This window comes from Gordionus sp. m RMFG-2023, chromosome 2 (assembly GCF_954871325.1).
Source record: "Gordionus sp. m RMFG-2023 chromosome 2, tfGorSpeb1-WG-v2, whole genome shotgun sequence".
NCBI classification, from domain to species: domain Eukaryota; kingdom Metazoa; phylum Nematomorpha; class Gordioida; order Chordodea; family Parachordodidae; genus Gordionus; species Gordionus sp. m RMFG-2023.
In genome coordinates this window covers 14,950,912-14,970,387 of record NC_088776.1, presented here as the reverse complement: position 1 = coordinate 14,970,387, position 19,476 = coordinate 14,950,912, and the positions used below count along the sequence as shown (strand labels likewise).

At 27.0% G+C, this 19,476-nt stretch overlaps 1 protein-coding gene across 2 annotated transcripts; it reads left to right on the top strand.

Annotated features, from left to right (window-relative positions):
• The first annotated feature begins 705 nt into the window (after window positions 1-705).
• Window positions 706-19,435, top strand: LOC135924867 (androgen-induced gene 1 protein-like). 2 transcript variants are annotated; one of them, XM_065459992.1, is made up of 6 exons: window positions 706-966; window positions 1,034-1,165; window positions 1,204-1,305; window positions 1,351-1,466; window positions 15,569-15,665; window positions 15,798-15,975. In XM_065459992.1, exons 1-6 carry the CDS (start codon window positions 805-807, stop codon window positions 15,918-15,920), a joined length of 732 nt encoding a protein of 243 aa, XP_065316064.1. In that variant the 5' UTR covers window positions 706-804; the 3' UTR covers window positions 15,921-15,975. The 2 variants fall into 2 exon arrangements, with proteins under 2 accessions (XP_065316064.1, XP_065316065.1); XM_065459993.1 differs by lacking the exons at window positions 15,569-15,665; window positions 15,798-15,975 and adding exons at window positions 19,028-19,185; window positions 19,230-19,435 and having other exon boundaries at window positions 721-966.
• The last annotated feature ends 41 nt before the right edge of the window (window positions 19,436-19,476 follow it).

The window sequence follows — 19,476 nt, the reverse complement described above, 5'->3', positions numbered from 1 at the left end:
ACAGATTCCATTTATTATTCTTAAGCTGGTATTGATAAAGGATTCTACTTTTTCGCCTCCATAAAGTAAGATAGCGATACTCTTTAGGTTAAATATCCTATGTTTCATGAAACCGAGATCTCCCTAAAAGTATTTAGAGAAATCCCTCCTTGCACTCTGTAGCCTAATCTTTAGTTCCAGTCCTCCTTGCACTCTGTAACCTAATTTTTAGTTCCTCCTAATAACGAATTTTATTTTTCTTGACATTTATATCGAGCCGAACTTTTTGCTAAAATGCTTGAGTATTTCCATGAGATTTCTTGTTTTGTCTATATTTTTCTTTATAAATGATATATCGTCTTCGTACAAGATTATTCTATGTTTGAGAATCCGACTATCGTTTTGTCCTAGTCTAACTCCATTACGTTAGCCGTTCCTGAGGTATCTTTAATAACCTTATTCATCACAATGTTAAATAGTAAAATGGAGTGTTTATAAATATTATTGGACCTTTGATATCAAAGTCGATCCCAGATCACCAAGATATGGAAAATGAAATATCGCAAGCGAATAAAATCTTTTCAAAAAAAAATACAGCCAAATAAAACGAAAAAATGAAAGATATAAGGAAATTTATAATTTAAATAAAGAATTTATCTATATTCGTAATAAAAAAATTCGATTATATATAACATATTTTTTGATAGCCAAATTCGTATAATATGCTACCGTTTAGTGATGAGTCACATATCACTTGAGCGACCTCGCGCTATATCACGCTTATTAATTTTCTTCAATCGCGTTAATTTATTAAAATAAATTTTGATGAATGAACAGCATTCGAAAAAAACTTATATTTCTTTAATATTCCATAATTTAATATTTTGGATTTATCTTTTAGATCTATATTACCACTTCTTTAGTTTAAAATTACTCTCTATTAGAACATATGCCGGTGAATGCAAATATTTAACTATATGGTGCCTGGTAACGAAATCTATATAATAATTAATCTTTATAATCAATTCAATCATTAATAAAAGTTTATTTTTAGTGTGTGCAAACCTTATATTTTGGAATTGCTACACTGTATGATCTTATTTTCAAAATAAATGAAGAAAAATCTAAGAATTTAAAGAAAATTAGAGATTACATATGCACTACTTATGCTTTTCCAATGGGAACTGTAAATTTATTATCTGATTAGATCTAATTTTTAAACAGGCTGTTTCCATTTTATTTTGGGCTTTATATGCTGTAGACAGGGAATTAGTCTATCCGAAATTCCTTGATGAATATATTCCATCTTGGCATAATAATATATTAGTAATATCTATTGTTTTATTTAATTGTATATAAATACATATTTAGCACACAGGGCCTATCGTGTTTTTATTAATGGATTCATTTATTTGTCACTATGATTTTAAACCATTTAAATCAAGGGTTAAACACTTAATTGGATTTATTTGTATATATTATACATGGTAAATATTTATAATTTTTAAATAATCAATTTGTTAAAATTTTATTGTGTTTAAATAATTATCTTCACTTTGAAACCTAGGATTTTATTTTTAATTTAACAATTTTTATAGTTATGAAGCATAAATATTATATAAAAGTTAAACATTGCATAATTATGAAACCCAGCAGAAATTTTGAATATAGGCCATTTGTCAACAATAAGCAGTATACCATTACTTTTTCTTATAATTTTGGCTTGTGGCATGCTGAAATTAAAATCAGGATTACTGAGCATGATTTTCTCTTTGGAAGTTATTTAATATAATTAATAGGCTGTGATTTTTTTGAGCAGTAAATTAATCAAAATGGACAGTATTCTTTTATCAGAAAAATAAACAATGTGGCAGTATTTATATAATATTGAGCACTAAAAAAAATTATGTTGAATTGTAACTAAAATTGTATTGTTTGAAAGTGGTTTATTATTTATACAAATATTATTTTATTATTAGCTATCAAGTATGTTATTTGAATATGAAAAAGTCACTGAATTAAATAAAATATCAAATTTTTATAGAATTGCAGTATTTATTGAAAATTTTTATACCTCATGTTATTGTAAAACAAGAACCTTTTAAGTATTTATACAAATATCTCTTTTATTATAAGTTATCAAGAATATTTTATGAAAATTAACATATCAAATATATAAAAATTAATAAATATATCAAAAATTAGATCCTGACCAAAAACCAAAGTAAAGCCTTTGTCAATGGTTTTATAGCATTGTTAATGGCTTTTGCAGCATCTGATAAATACTTCTATTTTAATCTAATGTTGTTTTACATCCCTTGTCTCATTAAAAAAATTTTTATTTGATTTATTGAAGGTAATATTAAATTTTATTAATGTAAATGTTCCATAATCATTTTAGGTTTGAGAGCCATTTTAAATAGTTTCTATTTATAATTTTATATCACTAGGAATTTTAAGGATATGTATAATGTTATATCTTATAAAGAAGATAAATTCTTGCAGCACATTGTTTTCCTCATTTTTTTAAACTAAATTACATCTAAAATAAATGGTGTAAAAATTAAAACTCCCCATAAATAAAAAAAACTGGAAAATTATTTATGACCAAAAGTTTAAATACTTGTTATATTATTTTAAAACTATCTATATATTTTATACCTGAATAAATAAAAAACTTCAAAATTAAATATTAACTGCTCAAAAATTTATACTTCCCATTTAATTAGATTACTGCCCATTTTGATTTATTTTACTGCCCACTTCACACTAAATAACTGCCCAAATAATTTGTCTTTTAATTAATATACACTAGGAAAGGTCAATAGTCTGGGCTCTGATCACTACTAACCATAAAAATTTCTAAAAAAGTAGTTGCTATATACAAATCAACCTTAAAACCCAACTGGATCTAGTTATTTTATATCAAACTTTTGGCTGACAAAATAACTGGATTTATCTTAGGGTGATGAACCTAAACTGTTGTTTTCCACTAATATATGAAATAAGGTCAATATAGAGTTGCATATCCAGGATTTACTTTTGGGACCCATTCAAAAAATGGCAAAAGAGTATCCAAATCTAAAATTAACAAAAAAAATTTGAGGGTAAATTAATCCCCAAAATGGGTCCCAAATACACCACTGTCAATGTGCAAATTACTTTATATGAAATGTATTATTATTTTATGATAGAATATTTGGTGTGATATATAGTATATTATATAAATATTATTCTAAAAATTATATTTTATTATAATATATTATATCATAGAAATAACCTTTTTTCGATATGTAAATATAAATTTTTTTTTATTCATTAAATAAGATTTATTTGTATTATAGTTAGGCCTGATGAATCGAATATAATAAATTATTTTTTTTGTTTGATGATAATTCTTCTAAAAAATTTATTATATTATTATTTCAATCCCTAATAAAGGTATAAATTATATGTTTTTTTTAAAATATTGTAACCAGATAAGAGTTAATTTTTGATCAGAAAAATTATAACATCATTCACTTTTTAATTAAAATTGATTAATAAAAATTTAATATCTTTATAGGGCTCTATCGATATTAAATATCGGTATTGTATCAGTGCCGATATTGTACTTTTAGAAAAAATATCAGATTGGCCCATATTTTTTTTAAATTTAACTAATATTGATTTTATGCATATTTTTATTTATTTTTGAACAAAAATCCCTTTGTTATAATAAATCTTCATAACTCTCATAAAAAGAGTGAAAATAAGTTTTTTTTGTCCATTTTTTAATAATATGAGAGGTAAAGTATATTAATAAACTAATATAACAGAAAATTCCCAAAATTTTTGTGTACCTATTGTTTATTTCATTGTTTTAATCATGAAAGAACTTATAGTAAATAAAAATCATGTAAATTTTAATTTGATTAATTAACAATTTGATTATTGAAGGGTTAATGTCAGAAATTTACAACTTTGGCAAATCTTGCACATTAGTATCTGGCATCTCTTGCAACAAATTTTTCATCAGAATCAGTCTTCTGCATAGCTCGTGATATAGATAGTCTTGTTAAATGGCTCGATTTGAGCCGATTTTAAAAAAGGTTAACTCATTATTTTAACCAAAATATATTGCCTATACCTCGAGATCGCTAATGGATGCCCAAACCTTTATGCCATCTATTCAAAACACAGGCCTGTATGACATTTTTCGTACGAGTTAACTATTTTTAAAAATCAGCTCAAATAAGTTGATTAACAACACTATATATAGACAGGCCTCACAGAGAAACTTATTATCACATACACTTGAAGCTCTTATCTTTATAAAAAAAATATCTAATATTATAATTATTTTATTATATTTAATTTGTTTTTACTTTTAATTCAAATAAAGATTCATAGTTGGTCATACCGAATATTTAACATGTATCTATATCAGGGTTGGTAAGTCGGTCAATTGACCTGGGAAGTGTTTGACCTGGTCAAATACATTCAAATACTCTAAAAAAATCGAAAGAAAAAAAGATTAAAAATATGTTTGAAAAAAATAAAAAAAACGATAAAAATATATTTGATCACAATGCTGCTTATTTTTTGGGTCTTCAATATCAAGGAGGGCATTTCACTAACGATTAAAAAAACATTTTTAAAATAATCGCCATTTGCAAAATAGCATTTATTTTAATAAGTCTAAGTTTATAATAATTTTAAGATTAAATATTTCATATATTTATGAAATTTTTTTATATTTTATTTAAATCGCATATAAATATAAATTGCAAGATATAAAATCTTTCATAAAGATATAATATAAAAATAATTAGCTATTGTTTAAGTTCATAAATAAATGAATGTAAAAAATTAAATTTATATTAAACAATTTTTGTAATAATAATATATAATAAGAAAATAAAGTAACAAAAAAATTTCCGGCATTTTTTAAAAATTTCCGGCATTTTTTAAAAATTTCCGGCATTTTTTAAAAATTTAATTTGTATATTTTTTATATAACAAAAAAAGAGCGGTTTAATGTTCAACAGAATTTGAATATATTTAAAAATTTTAAAGTTTTGAAGAATAGATAAATTAAAAATAATCCCGTATAATTCATGAAAATATAAAAGTTTATAAAAAAAGGAAATTATGTTTTGGTCTAAAACTATTATATTTTTAATTAACTAATTAATAATATTATTAAATTTAAGCTTTCTTTTCTCGCAAAATGATGAAATAAAATGTTTTTATATCTAGGAACTATGAGTTTATTTAATATTTGCAAATTATTAAGGGATTCTAATTCCTGATCTAGTATATGCTGTTTAAAAAAAATATTCTCTAACTGCATTGGAAATTTAGATAATTTAAAAAAATGATGATCATTTTGATTCAAAGCCACAGCTTATTCTAATAATAAAGCTTTCAGGAATAAAAAAAAAGAAGTCGGAGATATTAATATTATATCTGTAAATTAAAAAATATGTATATAGTTAAAAAATAATAATATTAAAAATTATACCTTTACTCATGATGATATCATAAAAATTATGGATTTATTAATGCTTTAATTCATTTAATATCATAAAAATTATCCAGATCTTTTATTAATACTTTAATTCATTCAAATTAATAATTAAAGAAAATTTATTATATGGTGAATTCCATGTCAAATACATGTGTCTCAACCTGACCCCTTCAAATTTTTTAAAATTTTTTACTAGTGGTTGCATATGTTATAACTAAGAAAAAAATAAAATTTTAGCTTCCAACTCCAAGCAGCGGCTGAGATATGGGGCTCTATATGTCGAAAAAATTGGGGATTTTGGGGAAAATGCTCTCCCTTTAATTTTAAATATCTTTGGGTTTAATTGAGCTAGAAGAGTCATTTAAATTTCTTTTACAGCACCTTTAAAATTATATAATATATTTGGATGATATTTCTTCCATTTTAGCGATTTTTTTAAATTTTCAATTTAAATACAAGTGTTTAGTCCCTTAGTATCTATTAATATTAATTTCAAATTTACTTTAAAAATTTTCAAGGAGATATAAGCCAGGTTCCCAATTTTAAGCGATTTTTGTTTTAGCGATTTAGAACGGGAACCAAAAATTTAAATATTGAAAATCGGAATTGATCATAAAATCAAATCGGTATTTTTTTTCTCTATTTTTTTTATATAGATATAGGATTAGGGCCGAGCTCAGGTTTAGTAAATATGGCATTTTAATCATTAATCAATTGTAAATATTCGTAATAAATTTTAATTGTAATATTTTTAAGCTAAAATCTTTTATTATTTTATGTTAAATAAAAGATTATTTAGGCTATTGTTAATTTATATAATAATTTACTTCGTTCCTAAAATTCGCACAATTTGCACAAATATATACAATATACTTCCGGAGTTTTTTCAATACGATATTTTAGATATTATTGAAAAGTCGTAAAATGCCTGGTGGAAACCATTTTATATCAATAAAGGTTAAAGGAGAGAAGTGCCAATTGCAGGAAAAGGAAGGACTCATTTTATGCAATCAAGAAACACCTAATGACGTAAAAGTGTACTTTAGTAAATTTATTTATTTAAGACCAAAATATTTTATCTTAGCTGTAGGATTAGGAACCCATGTCATGTGCATATACTCTATTCATCAAAATTAATTGATGTTAGACAGGAGGATTTGCCCAATTAACGTCTAATGTTATATCATTAAAGATTATCAAGATTGTTGCACAATCTCTCTTTAATACTCCAACTCGTGATTGTTACATTAGAAATATAAAATTCACGGGTTTCCTTAATCTAAGAGAAATGTTTAAGATATCATTAGACAATGAATAGTGCAATTGATTATACAACTTTCAAACATGTCTTGCCCATCTTTTGGAGATAGATCTATAGGCATACAGAAGCCTAAAGATCAGACCAATAGCCATTGGTTCACCTTTCCGCCGCCTTGTCGCTAAAATGATTACATCCAGGATAAAATATGAGGCCTCTCACCTTCTCGCCCCATTACAATTAGGGGTAGTAGTCATTGGCGGATGTAAGGCCGCTGTACATTTTATTATTTGGAGAGCAATCACACATAGAAATACTTATCAAAATTGATTTTGCTCATGCGTACAACACCCTCTCTCTTAACTCATTCTTGCAATCAACGAGCACATCATTTCCATGCTACACCAAATTTTTCTATTCTTGTTTCCAATTTCCATCAATTTTGCAATTCAACTCTCAAAAAAAAGGTGATCCACTATGATCCCTTTTATTTTGTCTTGCAATCAATAATATAATTCAAACCATTAATTAAGAATGCTCACTTTCACTCCACGTCTGGATATAGACGATGGAATCTTTAGTGGACCTCAATTGGAAACCAATAAGGCCATATACATTATCAAGGAAATAGAATGCGCTGTTCTCATTTTCAACCCTACAAATTCTAATTTGTATAAGTAAACGCCTCCAATAAATCCCCACAATTCCAATATTACCTCCAAGGAGGAGCGAACACATCTAGGTTTCCTAATAGGCGGATTCACTGCAATCAGTGCCTTCTTCCACTCTACTCTTGATATCCTTCTTAAACTTGGTAACCTTGTTTTGCTACCCTCGTATAAATAATTCTTCCTCTTTAAAAACTTTAACAATCCACCCATACTAAGCCCTGCGCTCAACTCTTATTTTTAAATATCTTATCCCTCTCTGAATTTATAAAAAGAATAAAAGATTTAACCGAAAATATTTTGAATCTAAAATTTAACTAAAAAGCATGGGCTCAAGCTTCATTACCCACCAAAAGTAGTGGTTTATGGATTAGATCCCCTACCGATCTTGCTCTCGCTGCCTTTATTTCGAGCAGTCTACTTTCAAAATATACAATTACGTTCTACCCCTCACAAAATGACTTTTCCTTTGATGATGCTATCCTACTATGGAGGACACGTGCTGATGATGTCCCATCGCCTGAATCCAATAGACAGAAGGATTTGGACAGGCCCGTTGTAGCATGCTGTGTTGAACCTTATTATCTAACATGCTTTCAACAGACCTTTCTCTCATCCGGGCATGAATTTTTGGAAGTCATCTATTCCAAAAATCTTCAACTCCAACTAAAACAATGAGCAAACCCACGCAATAGGAATCCGCCTAAATTGTACATTAACCTTTCATCACTTCTGTCCTGGCTGCATTCCCCAAGACAGCTAAGGAACTCAGCTTACATTGCAAATCATGCAAAGGACGAATCCTCAGGGACTCCAATGCAATTCCTTGATCCTGCTAGCATTGAAATCCGCCAAAATATCCGCTATGCTTGGACCATCAGGACTTTTTAGATCCGATGGAGCGCGGCCTGACGGAATCGCCTTGATCCCATGGAAACGGGGCCAATTTCTGGTTTGGGACTATTCTTGTATAGATCCATTACCTTTATCCAACCAAACTTTAAACTTACTTGGGCAAAAAGAACATAAAATTTTTAAATATTCGGAAATATTAAAAGACCACACTATTATCCTAATAATATCCACTACCTTACCCTCCTTTGGTAAGCTTGCATCATCTTTCTTCAAGGATTTAGGATTTCTCACATTCTCGAGCATACTAGGCGATTCGCAAGAAGGTTTTCCTCAGACAGAGACTGGCTTACCTATCCTTAAAGCGAATTATCAAAGTTTCAATGGCAGTCTTCTCTCCACAGATCTTCGCCAGACTCACTTTTCTTCATTATTCTTATATCATTTTACAATATCTTTCTTTATATTATTTTATTTGGAATTTATTATTTTTTCGTATATAAATTTTGTGTTGACTTTAATATGAATATTTATCATATATATAATTTTTATATTCATTAAAATATAAATTTTTAAAAAACAATTAATTATTTTTATATTATATCTTTTTGAAAATGTTATATCTTGTAATATATATTTATATGCGATTTAAATAAAAAATAAAAATATTTCATTAATACATAAAATATTTAACGTTAAAATTTGTTATGAACATAAACTTATTAAAATTAAGGTTGTTCCTTTGCAAATGGCTGCCAAATAAAATACGAGAATTTGGCGTTGAACAATCTATATTAATAATTTCGTTATTTTTCTTATTTTTCAAAGATATAAACGAATGACCTTATTTTTTCCCCCAGAAAAGTAACTTTGTTAACAGTAGTAATTATATAATATGTTAATGTTAATGTTATCACATAAATAAAAAATATGCTACACTGCTTCACTGATATCTGGCCTAGAGGTCTGCAATGAACGGGCTTTATAAAAATTTTTTAAAACTATGGACGGGTAAATTTAAATTTTTTTTAAGCGATATGAGCAGAACACAGACATCTATTTATTAAAAATAATTTTTAAACATTGGGCGAGCCAGCAGGTTAAGCAAATTTTTTAGATAAATAGACGGGCAGGCGGGTGAATTTTTTGAAAAATACTGTGGGAGGGTGGGTTAAAAAATTTATAACAATGAGTGGGTTGGCTTGTTGGTTAAAACCCGTCCAGTGCTGATTTCTAATCATGCCAGTTCACCAACCCCGAGCACAGACCCGGGGTTCAGACCAATATATTTTACGTTGTTTTTTCTTGACCTAATTAAAGTATATAAATTAGAAGTATCAATCGATAGTCAATTAGATCTATTGAATAGGTAAGCACCAAATATTTATATGATGAGGGACGGGTATCAAATAAGCCTAGTTCTACCTTAATATAGTGTGAATGTATACTACCTGGGGGGGGGGATAAAAATAAATTTTGAATATGGTTACTCATTTGTTCGTGAACGAATATTTTCGAGAATCGCATGGCTTTAAATAGGCAGGTCTAGATCTTAACATTCTATTTTTAACTTTTTGCAATATTAAGAGAAAAATATCTGCAAGATGGCCAAATTAGGGTTCTGGATCCGAATTCGGGTTCAAGAATTTTAAACTCTATTTAACGGAAATTTTGATAAAAAGAATTTTCTGAAAGCGGTCCGAACCCCACCCCCGGTCCCAGGATTTAATCAGTCACCCATAAATCGGTCTCTGTTTGGTCTGTGATCCCAAAATGCCCAACCATTTTAAATTTCTGAACTTGAATTCGGGTCCAGAACCCTAAAGACTATTTAACCTTCCTTGTAATATCATGCACAAATCTTTTGATATGAATAGGAAAAACATCTAATTCAAAAAAAAATAAACACAAGAGTTAATTTACAAAACCAATTTATTTTATTTTCATAATGTAATACTAATAAACTGAGCTTTTACCAAAACTTAGTAAATTATACAGATTCGGATGTTAATATATATTTTTATATTTCAAATATATTATTTAAAATATAATATGTTACAGCTGACTTAGAAACCAGTAGGAATTTACTAGTGTTGTTAAACGGCTCGTTATGAGCCGATTTTTAAAAACGGCTAACTCAATATTTTAGCCAGAAAAATATTGCCTAAACCTCGGGATGTTGATAGATGTCACCACAGACAAAATCTTCAGACTTGCATAATATTATTTTAGATGAAATATTGAGTTAGCCGTTTTTAAAAATCGGCTCAAAACGAGCCGTTTAACAACACTAGAATTTACTGCTAGTTTAGTCCATTACAGAACCCTATACTATTTATGTTTATTAAGGTGCATTGTTAAATTATCTATTTTTTAGCAGACTTGATAACACTAATTTATCAAGAAGTTTTTTTTTATACGATTAAAAACATCTGAAATGGGAATCCAAATAAAAAAATTTTGTTTGGAAATAATAAAAAGATTGCTCTTAACATTACCCAAAAACCTTTTGAAAAAAACGTTATGTATGGAAATTACTGTATTTATAATTGTCTAAGCCCTTTTCTGATTTAAATATGGAATATAATCTTCAAGATTAGTGTTAAACATAATCGAATAGATAATTAAGAGGCAAATTTTGAGGATTAAGATATATTTTTTCAAAAAAAACTCCTAGAATTTATGAACCCAAAACAATTTTTCTCCTGAAATTTAAGAATTTTAGTAATTTATTGATTTCTTCAAAACAAAGTACAGGAATTAGTTCGAACCAGTGCTTGTATATTTATTAAAAAAAATATAACTCAAATTTTGTGGTGTTCAGAACTCCACTTTGAAATTTTTTCATTTTATTTATTTAAATTTTGATAAATCATGAGTTAAAATTTTACAATTATGAATACAAAAATCTAATAAATGAAAATTATAATATAAAAAAATATCATCTGTTCATTTTTGATATGCCAAATCTTTTTCTTCCGGAAAGCTTCAAAAAAAATATATCTTATTGAAGAATTAAAAAATCATTAAATTTTACTAATTTTTTTGGGTGGAGGTAGAATTCTTGTTTAAAGTTTAAAAAATATTATTCAGAATAATTATATATGTTAATACGATTAAACGCAATCACAATAAAATATATATTAATATTTACATTTATTCCAATAGATCCACCTCCCAATAATTCAGCACAGGCATTGTTTAAGAGTTTCTGAAGCCATCCCCCTTTGCTGAAGATCCTCTCACTGACAACATTTGTAGTTTGTTGCGCTAGATAGTCTCTAGCATTAATGACAAGTGGGATATATGGCGACGTTCTTCGCTCATCAATCCAGAATATTTGTAGATTTTGGCGCAACAGGCTCCTTAAGATATTCCACAATCTCATCTCTCATGGGGTCTGGGTTATCAATAGCATCTCTGAAAATAAATATAAAAATACAAGGTTAATTAAATTTTCTAAGTATTTAAGGCTTTATATTTATTCAACATTAATTTCGCCGCTTTTTTGATATCTTCGTTAACATGTGAATTTAATGTTTCATCTAAAAAATTTCCCATCGAAGCGACGAATAAAACCGCCGTCCCAATAGTTGTATTTTCTGATGAAACTTCACATATTATCTTGAAAAAAGGTTTAAGGAAAGTTTCAATTTCCTTTAAATATTTAGCCTCATTGGTAGTGTAGTGCTGTTAAATGGCTCATTTTGAGCCGAAAAAACCTAAGCCTCGAGATTTCGATAATATATGCCTAGACCTTCATGCCTTCTATGAGCAAAATCTTTAGACTTGCGTAATATTTTTCTGGATGAAATATTGAGGTAGCCGTTTTTAAAGATCAGCTCAAAAAGAGCCGTTTAACAACACTACTCATTGGCATTACATTCTTCCCCTAAACGTTTAATAGCGTCTGAATTCTTTAAAATAAAATATATTATAAAAATAACATTTAAGATTATGCTTAAATAAGATACTTAGAATTCCATCTAGTCACCACGACGAGTGGTAATCTAGTGCCACCAGAGATATTCATATATTTTTGCATAAACTCGACAGGTGAAGTTTTTTCACCAATTTGTATATTTTTTCTAATTTTGGATCAAAAATAATTAGCCCTTCTTTAACGATTGTATTAATAACATGAGTTAGGCATATATGACTATAGAAAGGCATATTCTATTTTTCCATATAATGATTGGTCATAATATCTGCAGCACTTATGATATTTTTAGCATTATCATGTGTCACCGCCATAACCTTTTTTGAATCTCGAATATTTCATGAGATTTTAATAAATAATTGTCTATATCTTGTCCACTGTGCGGGTGAGGCAGTTCTATTAAATCTAGAAGGTAATTTTTTATTTTCCAATTATTTGTTAATGTATAGTAACCGAACAATAAGACAACGAGTTAATTTCCAAGAGAAATTTTGCTAGATACCTTTTTTAATTTTGAGATAAGTTTTAATTTAGATGTTTCATAAATTGAATGCAGATATTTCGTAGCAGTTTGTCTTGTCGATATTTTTTCATTTTTTAATATAAAGGCAAAAATATCATTGAATTCCATAGAGTCAAATTTGTTGAACGGTATGTTATTTTTAATCACATGTCTAATTATGGGATTCTTATCTTATGATATCTACAATAAATAAAGTAATTTAAGCATAATTTTAATGGTTTTTTATATTATATTTTATTATAAAGAATTTAGACGGTATTAAACTTTAACATGTGAAATTTCATAGAAAATACAACTATTGGGACAGCAGTTTTATTCGTCTCTTCTATGGAATTTTTTTGTTAACGAAGATATCCAAAAGGCGAAAATTTATCGATGTAAATGTAAGGCTTATGACGGCTGAATTAGTACTCTTACGAACTACATATCTTGCATTAAAACATAAATATGATGAAGAATTTCTAATACATAGTACTTATGCCTGTCAATCATACCAATCAACGGCATATGAATTTATTGATGACATTGATTACCATATGTGAGAGATGAGATCGTGGAATATCTTAAGGAGCCTATTGCGCCGACATTGACAATATTTTGGATTGGTGAGCGAAGAACGCCGCCAGATATCCCATTTTGTCGTTAATGGCTAGGGGCGTTTTAGTGCAACAAACTACAAATATTGTCAGTGAGTTTCAGCAAAGCGGTTGAGTGCATGACCAATTAAAGGGATGGCTTCAAAAACCCTTAAAGGAATACATGTAAATTTTAATATAAACTTTGTTGTGATGGCGTTTAGACAGTATTAACATATAACTTAGTCTGAATAATATTTTTTTAAACTTTAAACAATCATTTTACCCCCCCCCCCCTAAATTAAATTTATTAATGATTTTTAAATTCTTCTAATATATCTTTATATTTATTTTGGAGCTTTCCGGAAGAAAAAGATTTGGCAAATGAAAGATGAACAGACATTATTTTTTTTATATTATAATATTTTTATTTATTAAATTTTTGTATTGTAATTGTAAAATTTTAATTCACGATTTATAAAGATTTAAATAAATAAAATGAAAATTTCAAAGCGGAGTTCTGAGCACTACAAAATATGAGTTATAATTTATTTCATAAATAGACAAGCCCTGATTCGAATAAAATTCTTAAACAAAGTTAGGACACTATTTCAGGAAAAAAATTGTTTCGTGTTCATAAATTCTAGGAGTTTTTAAAAAAATATATTAAATAAACATATCTTAATCCTCAAAATTTTCCTCAATTACCTAATCGATTATGTTTATTACTATTTTAAAGATGATCTGAAGATCGGTTGGTTTTTGGGTATTGTTACGAGCATTCTTTTTTTATAATATTATTCTTTTTTTAAATCTAGATAATTAAACTTTTTTATAAATTCGTATTATCCAAGTCAGTCAGTGGCCTCTACACTTTCTGAGCGATGGATGCAGAATACCACCCTGAAAAGTACACCTCCCCTACTTCGAAAAAAATGGTTAATTATTTTTTGACACCCATAAATTTCAATAATAATTTTTATTGCAACAATCTTTAATATATAATATAAAAAAAATATATACTTTAAAAATATTATTTTTAAATAAATTAGGGAAAGAGAAAGCGAAAGAATTTACAATTTCATCAATTTTAAATAAATTTTTTCCCATTGATACAATGTTTAAATTATTAAGAAATGTATCATTCATGGTACTACGAAGTCTTGTTTTAATTAATTTAATTTTACTCTGACCCTTTCGTCGGCACATGAGGTATTAGGAATGGTTAATAAATATTTATATAAAATTTTTAATTAGGGAATGCAGAAAAATTTTAAAGTAAACGATAAGGTAAAATAAACGAATAGTTTTTCCAGTCTGAATCAGAATTATCATCAGAAGAAGAAGAAGCCAAATAATATATTAATAAAAATATTTTAATTAAATAAATTTACAATTCTCGGAATCCGACAAATCTTTAGATTCTTTAACCTAGGTCTAGTAATAATTACATCCCCCGTTTTAGCCATCTTAACTACAACATTTCTTCAAAAATTTGACTTGAATTTAAATGGTAAAATTCACAGATATTATCTTTAACGATTGTATTTTCCGCAATTCCCGTTTGTTTAAAAAATGATGTTTGATTTAAAAATTTCATCGATTCATTATAAAATCTTTTACAAAAATGTACCCCAATTCAAATTTTTAGAAGCAGTTGCTTCGGACATCCCTTCCCCCCCCCCCGTTTTAGGGGCCACTTAAGTCAATTATAAAATAGGTATTTTAACAATTTTCTAAATCAGCTGTAACATATTATATTTTGATAAATAAAAATATATCAAGATCATCCAAATCTGTATAATTTACCAAGTTTTGATAAATGCTCAGTTAATATATGTATTACATTATGAAAATAAAATAAATTGGTTTTGTAAATTAATTCTTGTGTGTTTATTATTTTTGGGTTAGAAGTATTCCTATTGTCATCAAAAGATATAACCGTACAAGATATTACAAGGAAGGTTAAATAGTCATATTAGGGAGTTGTCCAAATTATCAGGAACCCAAAATAGACAGATTTGATTGTATTAGGAAAGAGCAAAACGCTACCTTTATAAGTAGCACGCTATCGCTATCGTTTTCAAATGAGTAGCGCGCTATTAGCTACTTTTTACGCTATTTTGATTTTTTTTTAAATATTTTTTATGTAACTTTATTTCCACAAATAAAATATTGGTATAAAAACATGACTATAGTTTGTTACACATATATATATATAATTTATTTATTATTGCACTTTAATAATAATAACATTTTAGTACTCTCATCCCCAAGTCTAGAGCGACCATCAGAAAGTATAAGCTTTGCCATACCATACTAAATAATCGTTCAGCACTAGCACTTGAGGGCAACGCAGTATTAAATTTAATAAACACTTTTTATATGAAAAATATCATCAAAAATATTTAAATGAGTATTTTTAGATTTAAAAAAAGCATCTAGAGGTTTAATAATATTATTATTTTATCAAATAAATCGTTATGGAAGGCCGCGGTTTCGATCGTATCGTGGTTAGGCATGGCATTTTTTAACGTTACCATCAGCCTATCAAGTTGCCATTTAGATTCAGTCAAATTAATGTATGGCCAATTTAACTTGAAACTAGGATGAACGATAGCAGCTATTACATTATCATCATCATACAGATCTTAAAATCTAATTTATATAAAGCGATTGTATTTATTATAAAAAAAGAAGTTAATTTTCAAAATATAAATTTATCTGAGATTTAGATTCATTTATAAAAAAATATTAAAAAGCATTAAATTATGGTAAATAAAGATTTTAAAAATATAATTATTATACACAAGGTAATTAATAATATATTCATTTTGAATTTTATATTAATACTATATGTTAATATTATTACATTGTGTTGTAAATTAAGCCAATTTAAATTATGGCTAATCAAGCAATAAATCATTCATTTTATATAAATAATAGAAAATAAAAATAAAGTTTTGACCTTTTCTCAATGCCTTGAACAGTATCTATTATAAAGTTCATTATGACTTTGTCAGCCAATTTTTGAGATACACCTGGTGTTGATGAATCCAAATTGCATAATTTTGTTTGAATTAAATTTGATTTGGAAGTGGATGTATCTTCTTCCATTACCCCAAAACTTTTGAGATATTTTTCAACCTCTTTATAATTTAAGGTGTGAACAGTCTAAAATTATAATAGGATAATTAAATAAAAATGATTGAAATAACTATTTTAAAATGTTTTAAATTTTTTAGATAAAATTTATGAATATATAAAAAAAATGATTAATCTTTGATTTAAATTTATTTTAAAAATTAAAGATTAGCCTACACATTGATATTAAATTTGTTTAATATATTACCTTTAAATGTTTTTTCAAAAGCTGCTTGGATGATTTGAGGATAAAATTTTGCGACACATCTTGCAGCGAAACCGATATCTAGTAGTAATTTTTTCTTCAAGATTAAAGTATTTTGAATTTTGGGAAAGGATAATCTATATTTTTCTAAAGAAATTTCTCTATCTTCAACAATCTCACACATTTTTAATAACTAAATTTATAATGCTAACTAGATTTTTAATTTATATTTTTAAATATAAATTTCAAAATTAAATTAAATAAAAGGATTATAATTTTAGATTTAATAAAAAATATATTTTAATAAGTTTTAGATGTATTTATTATGTAAAATTGAAACGCGCTACTTCGCTACTTTCTAAATTAGTAGCGAGCTACCGCTATCGCTATTTTCTAAAAAAAGTAGCCCGCTAAAGCTACCGCTACTGAAAAAAGTAGCACGCTATTTTAACAACACTTGGAAAGAGTCTGAGATGTGTTTGAAATTATGCAACATCTATAGCATTTTTTGGATATATTATCAACCATTATGGGATAATTTAACATCCTCAAAATAAAAATCACCAAATTTTATCTATCAAGATTTGAAATAGATTCTTATGGATTCGCCGGTAATAATATTTTGAGATTTGTAAGTTCTGCATGATGAATTAAGAACTTTTCATTCATTTGAGTACTACAAATATCCTAGATGGGGATATTTTATAGTATTCTTCGACTGACCCTTTATTAATTTTTGACCGATGGGCCTACCTTAGATAAATATTAGATTCATAGAGCTCTGCTTTTAACTCAACAATCACATGTAATTTATTAAATTCGTCATCTATTATTGTCCTAATTTTCTTAAGTTGCAATATATTGCTTTCAGCTATCCTCATAGTCACAATCAATCGATGTCATTTTTTTTAAATATATTACATAAAATACTTATGTAATTAAATAATTTGTTTATATTTAATGTAAAAAGAAGTTTGGTTGTAGTTTTGTGTCCAATAATCTACTTCTGAATAAATGTTTTTAAGTTATAAAAGTCGCTACTACTTGATGCTGAAGGCTTCATCTTGTTGGACAAACTTTTTGTAATATTTTCCATGTTGGACAAGGAGCTTAACATATTCTATTTATTATATTTTATATCTTGATGTTTAGCTATCTTGCCTAATGTATTTTAATCAAAATAAATAAATTATACCTAAGAAATTTAGTATCAATTGGTAATGGTATATAGGTCATTATTTTTTATATAGGCATGAATCCCATTTGATTGCCTACTCATTGCATGACTCCATCATACTATCAAGATGACTAGTATTCTAGTTTTTATCAATACTATTTTAACAGTTCTTATTAAATTAATTTTGAACCTTAAATATTAATTTTTTGAAATATTTAGATTTGCATTAAAAAAAGTTGAAAATGTGGTAGGAAATTTTAAAATTTGAGGTTAATATAAAACTAAGGAAAATTTGAAATCAATATTAATTCATAGAATAAATTAGTTGCATATATATTTCTGCTATAGAGATGATAAAAACTGCAAATTGAAATGTATGTACGATAAGAGGTAGGAATGATTATAAAATATAAATTAATAATCATAAATCCCCCCTCCCTCCACTGCATACGTGCCTGAACAAGGAAAAACTATCTCACAAAGTTCACGAAAAGATTGGGTTGGAACTATTGTGTCACCCTCTGTTGGTTATTTATTTCAGAGCAATGACGTAAAGCAGCTTACAAACGTTCATTAATTAGGAATGGCTAGAGGCCTATCAGCAAAACAATAATATCACGTCTGACAGAGTGCAGTGGCAATCATTAGGGATGAAAACATCTCAACCACATAAATGCCAAAGAAATATGTGGCACATGTTTACCATAAAGCAAAACATCCTCTCCATGGTCTTTTTAATTGATATAAGGCATAAAAACAACTGATTTTTTAATCATATACGACCACTTGCAATTGCTGAGAGAAAGAAAGGCCTAAAATAATGATACATATATATTGATAATTATCCCATTAGTTGTATCATCTCTCTTCAAACTTATAAGTCAAGGACCCCTAAATCCATATCGAAGCGATTAAAATGAAACAATAAGCTACGAACAGATTTATGGTCATTATCATATGATAAACTTTTAATTTTTTGTTTTTAAATTGCCCTATTGGCTAATTTTATTTCTAATTTTTTTTTATATATTAGCCACATTTACTTTTTAGTATTTTAATGTTATATTATTCTTATATATTTGAAATAAATGTTTAAAAATATAATTAAAACGCTAACATCTTTACCCTCCTAATACTTTTTAATTTATTGTTTACTATCAAATATATTTTATTCTTTTTACAAAAAAAATAAAGGTTAATGTGGGTTAGATTCTTTGGAAACGTTTGGATATACCCCATATTTCATGTATTATCAACTTATGAAATATTCTTATTTCTTTCAGTCATTGTGCTCTTGTTTATAACTTTCTCCTTTTTGGGCCAAAAAGTCAACCAAATCATTTGGCGACCTAGTTAGATTTTTTTTTAAATTTTATACCTTATTTTTGTTTTATAGGCAAAATTCCAAAGAATATGCTTTAAATATATCGCAAGTCATTATTACTAGAAGCAAAATTCCAAAATGTATTGAATCTCAAATTTATAATTTTTAAAACAATGCTTTACCTAATTAATTTATTAGCAAAATGTTTATTTAAATGTAATTTAACTAATAAAAAACCGATAAAATTAAAACTTTTTATTTTGGATGATAAAAAAAAATTTATAAAAAAAATAACTTGATACCGTTGATATACGCAGAT